Below are 12,764 nucleotides of genomic sequence, written 5' to 3' on the forward strand. Positions count from 1 at the left end.
AAGTAAAACACTGCAGGTTAAAAATCCGTACATGAGGAAGAACGGGTCACATTAATGTGCTTTTTTTAAATAAATCCTTCGCTAACTTAGAAAACACCCCCATAGGTATGAGATAGAATCTTTTCAGACTGTAACTGCACAGAAAGCAATGATCCCTTAGGCTATGTGTACACTGTGTCTCGAGGGCTAACAGACAGAATCCATGACACCATTCCTGCCTGAGTCACTATGCTGTCATTATCATGGGAAAACTCAAACTTAGCCATTTCAAGTTAGACATTCTGAAAGGAAAGCAAATGTCAAAACACTGCCATTAGAAACATACAACTGTCATAAAAGGGAGTGTATTAGTCACACACCCTGGGATTTTTCTGTCACTTAAATATGACCATCATCATCCCAACACAATTTTTTTGAGTTTTATAATTAGTTACATTCAACACTCGTAACAATCTGAGAAGTCTAAATCCCAGGTGTATGCTATACGGATATACTTTTTTTGGCTTCAACCACAACACCAATGCCAAGAATAATCAGTTCTGAACTTGTGTCTGTATATAAAACATGATCACTGCAAACTCAAATACAGAAGGAACCCCTCATACTTCTTCAAACTTTTTCAACATGTTTCCTGTCTCACCGTTGCTTCTGGCCCCATACCCTGCCCATTCTTTTTCTAGGATTCTTACTGTCTCTGGTCCCTTGTGCTTCCACTCAGGAAAAACCTGCTCTTGGCAGCACTCAGCCCCTTATGTGGGCACAGAGGCAACCTTTTTGCCTGTTAGAGCTTCCTCCTCTCAACCCCTGCCCCCACCTTCACCTGCAGAGAAGCTGTGGCTCTCATCCTGGCTCCCCAGTCTTCCTTGTCTGCTACCACAGACCTCCTCTTGCAGTGGACGCGGTCAGCACACAGCTGCCTGCTTAGGCTCTGTTGCTGCCAGCAGCGTTGCCAGAAAGGGCTGCCCCAGCACACTGAGTAACGCTTTGGCAGAGTTTAAAGACTAAAAAAAAAAATGCCCTCGACACTTTCACTTGTACAGGGAGCTCTCAGCAGGCTCAGCGGAGGGATGTGCAAATATTCCATCTCTCTCTCTCTCTCTCTCTCTCTCTCTCTCTCTCTCTCTCTCTCTCTCTCTCTTGCTCTCTCGCTCTCTCGCTCTCTCGCTTTCCTCTCCTCTCCTCTCCCCCTCCTTTGTAGAGACAGCTTTTTCCCATGATATTACCTCCCTTCACTCCAATCATCTCACCTCCCAAGTCCCAATTCACAGTTTCCCATCCCCTGGTGTTAACTCACATCCATTTCAAGAAGCAAATCACTTGTCTTTTTACAGTGCATGTGGGATTGCATGCTGTGAAAGGAGAAACACTCCCCCCACCCCCCAGACCTCCCACCCCCACTTTCTCTCTAGGCTTCACCTTGCTCTGATAGAAAGTTAAAAACAAAGTGTTGTTATTTAACAAACCCCACCATTTTCATGGTTTTAAATTCGAATGGAGAAAACACGCTCTGAGGTTATCTTCACAGCCGTTTTCTCCCTCTGCCACACAGCATGGTATTCATGGGAGCTCTCGGATGGCTCAGAGGACAAGCTTTATGCCATAAGACCCTAGGAATGCACAGAGCTATGCACAATCCGCCCTTTGTGGAGCTCATGTATAGACCCAGAAAGACACATGTGCTGGCACTCGCGGCTTACCGTTCTAATGGCTGTGGGGATTCCAGACTCATCCACAGGGCCGATCCCTGGGTAATGCGGGGCTTTGATGACTGTGACCCTCTTCTCTTCCTCGGAGGATCTGTAGAGTGGGATGGAGCTTCCCATGGTGCCGTCTAGCGACTGGGCATGCTGGGAATATGTCTCCGCAGAATCTGAGCAGAACATTGACATGGAACACGTTAGATGCATGGGCCGTAATTTTTTAAATGTCTCTTTTATTGGATATTTTTTATTTATTTACATATCAAATGTTATCCTCTTTCTCAGTTTCCTGTCCATAAACCCCCTATCCTACCTATCCCTCCTCCCCCTTCTTCTATGAGGGTGTTCTCTCACTCATCCAGCCACTCCTTTCTGCCTCCCTGCCCTGACATTTCCCTACACAGGGGCATCGAACCTTGGCAGGACCAAGGGCTTCTCTTCCCATTGGTGCCCAATAAGGCTATCCTCTGCTACATATGTAAATGGAGCCATGGGTCTGTCCATGTGTACTCTTTGGATGGCAGTTTAGTCCCCAGGAGCTCTGGTTGGTTGGAATTGTTGGTCTTATGGGGTTGTAAACCCCTTCAGCTCTTTCAATCCTTTCTCTAACTCCTCCAATAGGGACCACGTTCTCAGTTCAATGGTTGTCTGCAAGCATCTGACTCTGTATTTGTCACACTCTGGCTGAGCCTCTCAGGAGAGAGCTATATCAGGCTCCTGTCAGCATGCACTTCTTGGCATCTATAATATTGTCTATGTTTGGTGGCTGTATATATCTGGGCTGTATCCCCACGTGGGGCAGTCTTTGAATGGCCATTCCTTCAGTCTCTGCTCCAAACTTTGTCTCCATATCTCCTCTTATGAATATTTTTGTTACCCCTTCTAAGAAGGACTGAAGCATCAACACACATGGTCTGTAAATTAACCTCTTATACCTTGATTGCCAATCATCATAGAATCCTCTTTCTACCTCTGTACCCTTTCCTATATTTTCTCTGTCTCATTCAGTAGCAGATATTATACACATATATGGGACAACAAGGACTTTGGTGTATTATAAAGAAGGACGAGAGGAAGAATACTTGATGAATGACGTGTGCAGCCACTGTTGAGGAGACACTAAGTGTGTCCCACCTCACTTTCCTTCCAGAAATCTTGGGAAAGACAGAATGAGGGGGACAGCAGAAGCTGAATGAGCCCGATAAAGTTTACTCGGGTCGCACCTCATAATGATCCTTGTGAAAAAGTAGTAAGAGGTATTTTAGAGAAGCCATAGAATTATTGACCCAAAGATAAAATCCATAAAAGTAAATGTAAATAAAAGTCAGTTGATAATTATTTTTAGAACCAGATGCGCACTAGACAGTGGAGGCTCCTGGGTAAATAAGTGCTTTTCAGTAATTCTGATTAATTGAATTTTATTTTATATTGTTGGTTTGATGGTAAAGTGCCCATGCTATGGTTTTTTATCCTTCAAGACGTGACAGTTGTTTTAAGGATTGAGTCACATGAGGTTTATCAAATTTCCATCTTAATGTTGAGGTTATGATTCTCTGGAATACTTTCAGAGGTAACAGAGAACGCGTGTGTACCCTACCTGCTCTGTTCATTCTGAGTGAAGAATAATAGCTTTGGAAAATTAACATTATTGGTGATCTTGTCAAACAACAGTGATGTGACTTCCTGCTGTTTGAAAGACCTGTTTTAGCAAAATCTGTTCCTCAGTTCCTTTCTGTGGAAGCTGAAAAATTCTTATGTTTCAGGACATCTACTGATTCTATTCATGTATGTGTTTGTTTCATTCTCATACATATGATTTACAACTAATATTTATATCATATATTGATAGTATAATGAACTTTTATATTATATATGTATTCTTAGATGATGTTGTGCAGGGCAACATAAACATTTAAGAATTTGACTCATTTTCACATGGCTGTTTAGCATTAAGCTCTCTCGAGGCTAATATTCAGTATATTAGCCTATAAAGTCTGTAAGTCGACTTTCAATTTAGTTTACAACAGAGAAGCGTCTTAAGGCATTTTTGAATGGAATGGATGAGTCTAGGAAAGGAACTGTTTCCTGTGTCACTTCTTGTACAACTCTCATCTTTCCAGACACCGAATGAAGCCATAGTATGTTATTTTGCCCTGCTTGACCTTTTCATTTAATTCTTCACTGGCCTTGGCAGGATAGCCACAGTGCTAGAATTTCTGTCAGCAACCAGTGTTTTCTGAGCATATAGGATGTGCCACAGCTCTAGCATAAGAGAGAGTGTCGAGTCTGTCCCCACGTTTAGTTCATGTGACTGTAGTTACACAATACTAGTTCTTTTTCTATTTCTCTTACGTGGCTCATAAACTGTTACATTTGCAATCTTTTGTCTTAAAGTCCACCTAGGGCAGAACAGACTTGTAAATTCCCCTCCCATCCCCGCCGTAGCCAATTGGAACTTATTCAATGTTTATGCAGGGAATTCTTTTCCATGTTAAAAAGTTTATGTGTAAAATCCACTCACTAGTTAGGTCTAAAGTCAAGCGCTGTCTGTATTTGAGAATATTTTTAATCTGGTAGAATGGGGAAAACTGTTCACTAAGACACACTGGGATAAGGAGTCCCACTTAATGATTAGTTAGGAAAACGTTACAGCTGAAATAACTTAGAAAGTTTCACTTTTGTGTATAATAAACCATAATTCCATTTCAGAAGGTTGAAATAGTGGAGTGTGTTATAGAACTGCACTGTGGACTGGTTGTCAAAGAGAGAAGTTTGGCACAAACAAGCCCTTCTTTCTTACACTCTGAAAGGAGATCATTGCAAGCTTCACAAACGGCTCCCGGGAGTGGCGTTAGAAAAGGCATGGGTCTATTTAGACTCTTCTTTAACGAGTCCCATGACTATGTTGAAAACCGCACAGAGGCTTTGTTGACCATGGAAGTTGAGTTTTTACCATGAGTGGGCTTGAAGTCGACATAAAGCTCTCTTTAGTGAACTCATGGTATCACACTCTTTCTGTTAAAGAGTTGGTGTGAGAAGAGAGAAGGAGGTCTGCTATGAACCAAAGAATGGTGTAGAGCTCCATGTTCTACATTTTTCTCTCTGTTGCTGACCGGTAGTGGCTGTAAGATGGGGCCTCTCTTTTTGAGAGGTTCAAGTATGTATGCTTTCCTTAGCATCCTCTGCTTTGTTGTCCTGAAAACCCTCTAGGTTCTTGGCATCATGGGAACCTTTTCAACCTAAGACATAATGGTTCATTTTGGAATTTTTATGTTGAATTTTTAGCAACTGCAGAATACTTGTTACATTACTTTCAAGCTATGCTAATATATTTGGCTACATAAGAATATATGAATTCTATTTAAATAATTCTATTTACATAATAAGAATGTAAAGAATTCTATCTTTTGAAGCACAGGACTTACCCAGGAGGCTCTAAAGAGTTCACCAGATAGACAACATCATATGCTTAAAGTTTTGAAACAGATTTTCATATTTTCAACGTTTATATAACTTAAGGGCATGTGCAAACCTACATAATGGTTAGGCCTAAAGTCAAGGGCTATTTATACTTGAGCATTTATAGTTTTTAACTGGTAGAATGAGGTGAACTGTGCTCACTAAGACAGGCAATGGGCTAAAGAGTCACGCGTAATGATTATTTAGGAAATAATTATTACTGGAGGAAGACTATAACTTAAACATTTTAAATTGGATTTATGTATTTTATTTTATGTAGGAGTGCTTTGCTTGTGTGTATGTAGATACACCACATGGATGCTTGGTGCCTTTATAGGTCAGAAGAGGGCATCAGATCCCTTGGAACTGGAGTCACAGGTGGGTGAGGACCATCATTTGGGAGTTGGGAGTTGGGCCTGGGACTTCTGGAAGAGCAACAGTGATCTTACCTACTGAGTCATCTCCCCAGCACCAAGGGCCATGGCTTTGCCTACTATTTAACACCCAAAGGATTAAGAACTCACATAAATTGTGGAATCTTCATTTAAGGTAGTATTTAAGTTCCCCCCATTTGCTTCCTAGTACCCCAGTGATGACAGACGACCTTCAAATATCAGTTTGAGTAGTTTACAACTGTTATCCAGGACTTTAGGATTTTTCTGTGTTACTATAGCCTGTCACCTTGTTAGACTATTTTAATTGTTAAAACAATTTTTCCATAGGTGTAACTAAAGAGTATTCTAGAATGAAAGTTCTCCCACAAAGGAAGAAGCCTCCTCAATAGAACAGTGCTACACTACTGTTTTCTGGGTCCCATAAGCTCCCCTTTGTTCACTAGGTATCGCCACGTTCTTTCTACTCCATCATTTAAATAGCAGCTAGCCTTCCCCAGGCTTAGCTATGGAAGGAACCATCACCTCCAATTAACAATGGCCCTCTTTTCTACAATGTAGACCCTTCTGTTCTAACTCTTCCCAAGGGAGGGTCACCAGCGTACTGCCTGTCAGTTGCACATCACTATGTCACCTTGTATTTTTCTTTTGTGATATATGGCTGCCACAGTAAAGTTGTCATGGAAATCACGACCTCAGTACTTACCAAGCGACCTGCCGTGTGGCATGATAATGCTGGAGTTGAGTGAGGCTGGGAGGGAGTATGCAGAAGGGGAGAATGGCCTCTGATAGTAACTCACTGGACTCACGGCGCCACCAGAGTTGCCGTTGATAGTGATATGGCTCTGAGAAAAGCACAGAGGACCCGTTATATCACAGGCTTCCCCAGGAACATCACTCCTATCTGTGACAACAAGACCTTCCAACTACAGGACAGTAATCAACTACAGGGCTTTTATCTCTTTTGAAAACTGGTGTCAGAGGGACCAAAGACTTCCTCCACCCAGTTTTCTCTGTTCTTTCCTTTATTTCTCACCCCTTATATTATCAGAGGGCATGGGAAGTGGTTAGGGAAATGAGAGTACCTAGCCAGCGGGCACACCACAGTGCCAACAGAGGTGCCATCTACATGGGTCACTGGCAAATGAATGGGCAGGCCACTGAGCTCTCACAGCCTGGTCTTACGTAGTCACATCTCTCTCTCTCATCCTTCTGCCTGGTGGGTTTGAAATGGATGCTCTCTGACAGGAGGAGAGGGGCTGGCTCACAGACTCAGTGCTCTAATGAATCAATGTTTCCAAAACAAGATGACTGACACAGAAAGCAAGTGTTTGGCTTAATGAGTTAGGAAATGACCTACTCGTGCAGCCACATACCGGGCAAACCATTGTAAACCATTGTAAAGATGCTAAAACACTGGTTTCTCCCTACTTCAACCTCACTTGGCACTCTGGTTTCCTAAGACATTGACTTGTTTGTTTTCCACCTGACTAGTTTCTATTTCTACTGCTACTCAAAGCTTCTCGCTGAGCAGGCATACATGGGCTTCTTTTGTAGTTAAGCATGCGGCTTGGGATTGATGTCCTAGTAGACATTCAGAAGCTACATGTGGTGACTGAGGTGAATCAGCGGGACTCAGAACTGTCTTTGCCCAGCATACCACTGGAGCACTATGCAAACCAAATAACGCATGCAGGTGAGATTACATTAGTAAGAGCGTTGAGTTATTACAGCATTGCAGATATGCACATACAGACACACATCTGCACAGACATAGAGACTCACAACTTACCAACTTTTCCACTCTTTTAAATAACAAAAGAAACTTCAGTTACACAAGCATGAACCACAACAGATGAATATGTAATCAAAGATTATCATGCTTTCAAATGATCCAAAAGAAAGCTAATTTACTTAAAAGTCATATCACATATGTCCTAAAAGCAATAATTATTCAATTATAAGGACTGTACTTATCAAGTATGTCTTTAAGGTATCAGAAAAAGTCTCTCATTTCAACAATTAGCTATACGTTAAGGACCCTTTGAACTGGACATTTATGCAGACACAATGCAAAGTACTTCAGAACCTTTATGTGAGTCTGCTGAACAATAAACAGATATTTTTGCCTCCTTGTTTAAATCAACTTTGATTTGTTATAACGATGAATGCAAAAGACAGAATAATTTCTATTAAAACTAAGGTTTCTAGTACAGGTGAGTATCCCTTATGCCCAAATGCTTATGGGCAGAATTATTTCAGATGTCATATGGATTTGAATGTGGGATATACATGTCTTAGGGATGATTCATACACATAATCTGAAGGTAACTACATAAAACTTTCAATTTTTATTCTATAGAAAAAGCGGTTTCAGAGCACCTGAGGTTTTGTTATTGTTGTTGTTGTTGTTTTGCTTTGTTTGTTTAATCCATGTATTTTATGTACATGGGTACCTTTGTCTGCATGCAGTCTGCACTCCAGAAGAGGGCATCTGATTCTGTTATAGAGCTGCCAAATGGGTGCTGGGAATTGAATGTTGGTCCTCTGCAAGAGCAGCCAGTGGTGCTCTTGTCCCCTGAACCATGTCTCCAGCCGCAGAATTGTTTTTACTGCAATTTGTCACATGAAGTCAGGTGTGGAATATTAAACTTACAATGTCATGCCAATGCTTAAAATGTCTCCAATTTTGAAAAATTTTAGAATTTGGGCATTTTCATTAGGAATATCCAACTTTTTTTTTTTTCTAACACAGTAGGACATGGAGTGACTCATCCCCGATGAGTACCCAAGGCTAGTGGCTGGCTATATGTGGATAGGGGTTGGTTTAGTCCAGGTATTTCCAGAAAGAAAATCCAGCCACTTGGTGAATACTAAGTCACCCCAAATGATTGAAACAAGATTTTTTTTTCCTTTTCTGTAGTTGTAGAAGTTAAAAAAAATATGGCTTGTGGCATTTCTCTGTGCATGCAAGTCAAAGTTTTATGTCTTGACAGTTTACAGCCACCATGTGGTACAGATATGATTTCCTGGTGACAGAACCATCAGGACGATAACGATTTCAGAGAATCTCTCTTTGCTCAAAGCTATACACCCTTCAGTGAAAGTCGGGGATCTCTTTACTGTCAGTGCTGGAGAACCTGTATGATAACATTCGAAGCATTTTAGCTATGATTTTAGTGATCACTGATTAGTGATCTCTGAGTGAAATTACAGACATATTTCAATGATATTTATCATGCATGTGAGAACTATTTATATACTGTATAAACGAAAGTTTATGCTGTTTCTTATTGTTGACATGAAAATGTTTTCATAAATTTTGAGACTGGGATGGCTCAGGGGAAATATTACAAAACAGCCTGAGGCTACATTTCTGAAAGAGGGACTAAAATTATTTACATCACTCGCTCCTACATGACAGTAGTGTTCACCACGGGTGTCTGTCATCCAAAGAATAGTAAGAACAATTAGAGTTATGCAGTCAGAATCACTCATGAGGGAGAGACAGTACATCAAGTGTTAAACCAGGACACAGTGATGTGAGGCTTACAGGAGAGCATCCTGTTTCAGGTATTAACAGTAAGCTACACTATCTGAAACATTTTGGCCTTTCTCTATAGTTTAAGCAAAGCAAATGATGGCTGTCTACTTACTTACATTTCTGACAAAGGGCCTTAGAAATAAACCAGTTGATAGCACAGGAGCCACAGAAAGACGATAAGTTAGAAGCGGAGCACGCTAGAGTTACCATAAATAGTGCCTAAGTGCAGGAAGGGGCTATCAGTAAAGATTTTAGCACCAAGTGGGTTTCATGAGGATGATGCCAACAGCTTTCTCTAACAGATGGTATACAGTTGGTCTGCTAATCAACACCTATGCAAATAAAAATGGTCGGCTACAAAACCAGATAGCAAACGAGTGCTGTCCTTACAACACGGTGCAGGCAAAGGAGGGAAGAGTCCTTATAGGAGTGGCAGTTGCTAAGGTGATGCCATCTGTCACAGCAGATCTCTGACCCGAGGTGGGGGCGGGGGTGTCTCTGAGCAGTCAGTAATGTCAGAGTGTCCCAGTTGTAGTTCAACCAGAATGGCTGTGGAGGACTCACTCTCAGATTGAGAGGAGTGATGGCTCAGGGAAGAGTCTGACTGGAGAAAGCCTGTGGCATGGCTGTGTATAAGGCTGTTAGGGGCTAGGAAAGGATGTTTGCATAAACAAGCTGAGAGGTCCTGGGTCAAAGGCAGGCAGGAAGGCCCCAGATCATCAGGTAGTGGCAGTGGGAGGAGCCACTGCCCGGTGAAAAAGTGGGCAGGTGAAAAGCATGCCCAGACAGGCATGAGGAAGAGGCTGGGCCTTGCCTGCGTGTCTGTGAGGAATTTACCTCCAAAACATTGGCAGGTAAGTGCTGGAGTTCAAGCTGAGGTTGAGGGGAAAGAATAATGAGAAGAGAGAAGAATCATTCAAGTATATAAGAATATCTGTCTTACACCGTGACAGAGAGGGTGTAGCATTGGTTTTATGTGCAAACACTCTAAGGAAATACATTCAGACGGATTAGGTGTCAAACACACTGTGGGAAATGCTTGGAAGCGTGAAGAACATGAATCCAGTGCAGTTTGAACGAGACCCTTGCTCGGATAATATTGCAGTGGAAACGTTCTCCTCAGACATGTTCAGGTTTTGTTCTAATGATAGTGCAATGATATCAAGTTGTCTGTTGCTTGGGCAGAATTAGTTTGTCTCTCAAGAAAAACTGTGGAGCCTGGTTCTTCCTATTGCTTCCTGACTATCAAAATGGTCCCCCAATATAAACTTACTTTTTCTCACTTACTGTTTAAATTGATCAAACTATAAACTATTATGTGGAAAACGGACTTCTGTTCACTTTCTACTTACCAAATCTGTTCATTGCTTTTACCGTGAGATACAAAAACCAACCATTGAAGTTTTAAGTGTGCTAGCAGTGTTAGCTGTGGTACTCATGTGTAAAGGGAGACAAAGATCAGTCATGATTTTGTTAAAATGGGTTAGGTATAGCTACTGTTGGCGTTGAGTCTCAAGAAAGGAGAAAGAAACTGAAGGGGAAATAAAAGGTTTAAGAACTCCAAAGCTGCATGTAACCAAGTGTTTGAACACCAGGAAGGGACCAACCAAGTAAGGAGACAAAAGATGCCTGTCAAAGATTTTGTTAATGGCTGTTACACCTCAGGTGTTAGAAATGGTGATGAACATCCAACTTAATGAACGGCCATGTGAAGTGGAAGCATTTTCCTGACTGCATGGCCTGCAGGCAGCTCACACCAGATTGGACAATGTCAGTTGGGCCGAGCCCCTTCCAGGAGGCTTGGTTGACTTTTGTAGCTTCCAGGTGGCCCAGTTTGCCTGAGACTCTTCTAGGCCACTTGGCTTGCTTAAGAGTGACTCGGTCGTCTTTCCTGCTTAGATATAGTCTTGTTTGGGAGCAGGGAGGGGCTAGTGAAACCGGTCAGTTTTAGGTACTTCATGGAGCTATTTTGAGTGCTTTTATGTCCTGTCTTAATGACTTTTCCCTGCTTTATTCCCTCCACCCCCCAACGTCTCACTCGCCTGTGAGTACTGTCTTAGAATGTCCTGTTGTTTTACATCCCTACCACCTGGAGGGGCTTCCCTTCATCTTGGTGTAAACTGCTGTATGGCATCATCTCTTACATAGGCCAGCTCAAAGCATGAGCAGAGAACCAAAAACATGTACAAGGAGGATGTGAGTATTTTCCCATTCTGGATTAGCTTGTAGTGGGAAAAATTCACTTCAAATAAGAATGGTTTTCCACTACCTACTATATTTAGTGACAGGTAGATGACTGCAGAAAGATCATTCAAATTGGTTTGTGTTTCCTGGCTTTTGGACTATATAAAGTGATTGCATTCAAATATTGCTCAACAGTCATTCATGTTTTATGAGTCTAAGTTGACGTTATTTTCCTTAGCTATCGAGGGAGGAACTAGAGACACCAGCTTGCAGCTCTCTGCTCTTCACTAAGGATGGGGGTTCTTAAGCTGTGACATATCTAATACCTTAAGTTATCCTAAATCAGATGGAGGCCCTTGGTCCAGAGGAATCCAATCCAGAACACCAGGAGAAGTGATGGTTGCCAAAGGCGAGAGAATCAAGGTTGAGGCTCTATGAAGAATTAGCAAGGAGGATGGCTAGAGGGTGACTCGGCAAAGGGAAAAACTGATAGAGATGAACCTGTAAATAAGAACGACATAGCAGAAAGGTATCCGGGAGGTTCAACTCTACTGGGTATTAAATAGCAGGAACTGTGGGGTGATTTTACATCTAAGAAGCTGTCATACTCTAAGAACACTGCCAAAGATGGACTGTAAGATTGACCCTGAAGGGAAAGCAGGCCTGGGAGAACCCACCATCTGTCTCTCTGCAGTGACTTGGGCAAGCTGTCCAAGCTCCCTTGGCCTCAGTTTCCCTGTATGTCAGTTACAATCATTAACACATTAACTCATCTTTTATAGTTTTGGAAGAGTGAGCTATTAAGAAAGAAATACAGGTCGGGGTGTCTGGTGTGCGGTTACAGCTGTTCAAGAGCATCACAACTTGAAAATGACTGTTTTAGTTAGAAGGCACAGTAATGCTTTTCACAAAGCCAGACCAGGGAAGGGAAGGGAACAGTTATGTGAAAGCTGTCCTAGAGAGGGAGAAGAAAAGGTCACCTCTTTTGTCCCCTGGGGTAAACATGGAGAATTTAAAAAAGGCAGATTGTGATTCCATAGAGGAAGTGCTTCTACCAATCAGATCTCAGAATTCTTCAACCACTAAATCACTGCCTTATAAACTAATGGGGGTCGCCATTATGTGCATTCAGGAAAGGGCTCACTGAATAGAGGGGATCTTGTGCTGCTTTTAAATTGATATTGTTCTCTCCTACGATGCTGCAGTGTTCAATTTTTTTTTTTTTTTGGTTCTTTTTTTTTTTTTTTCCGGAGCTGGGGACCGAACCCAGGGCCTCGAGCTTCCTAGGTAAGCGCTCTACCACTGAGCTAAATCCCCAACCCCGTGTTCAATTATTTTAACACACACACACACACACACACACACACACACACACACACAATTTGTAGAGTGTAGCTTTCAGCCCCTGACATTTACTATGTCTTCCTGCCAGAATTTTAAATGTAAAAACCATTGTGAAAGACCATTAAACAGAAAATGAAACAA

The 12,764-nt window shown here is 42.0% G+C and overlaps 2 protein-coding genes across 51 annotated transcripts in view; one reads left to right on the plus strand and one right to left on the minus strand.

The window, feature by feature from the left end:
- The window catches only part of Erich1 (glutamate-rich 1), a gene marked incomplete at its 5' end in the record, with an annotated part of 52,793,804 nt that overhangs the window by 23,731,625 nt on the left and 29,049,415 nt on the right, over positions 1-12,764 (plus strand).
- Sorbs2 (sorbin and SH3 domain containing 2) overlaps positions 1-12,764 on the minus strand; it is a 190,917-nt gene that overhangs the window by 60,669 nt on the left and 117,484 nt on the right. For 48 of the 51 annotated variants that reach the window (XM_087587379.1, XM_087587352.1, XM_087587377.1 and 45 more), the window contains 2 exon segments: positions 6,258-6,396; positions 1,698-1,870 (listed from right to left, as the gene is read on the minus strand). In XM_087587379.1, the coding sequence (XP_087443505.1) occupies positions 1,698-1,870; positions 6,258-6,396 (312 nt within the window). 51 annotated transcript variants of the gene reach the window in all.

This window comes from Rattus norvegicus, chromosome 16, assembly GCF_021556685.1.
Source record: "Rattus norvegicus strain SHRSP/BbbUtx chromosome 16, alternate assembly SHRSP_T2T, whole genome shotgun sequence".
Lineage (NCBI taxonomy): Eukaryota > Metazoa > Chordata > Mammalia > Rodentia > Muridae > Rattus > Rattus norvegicus.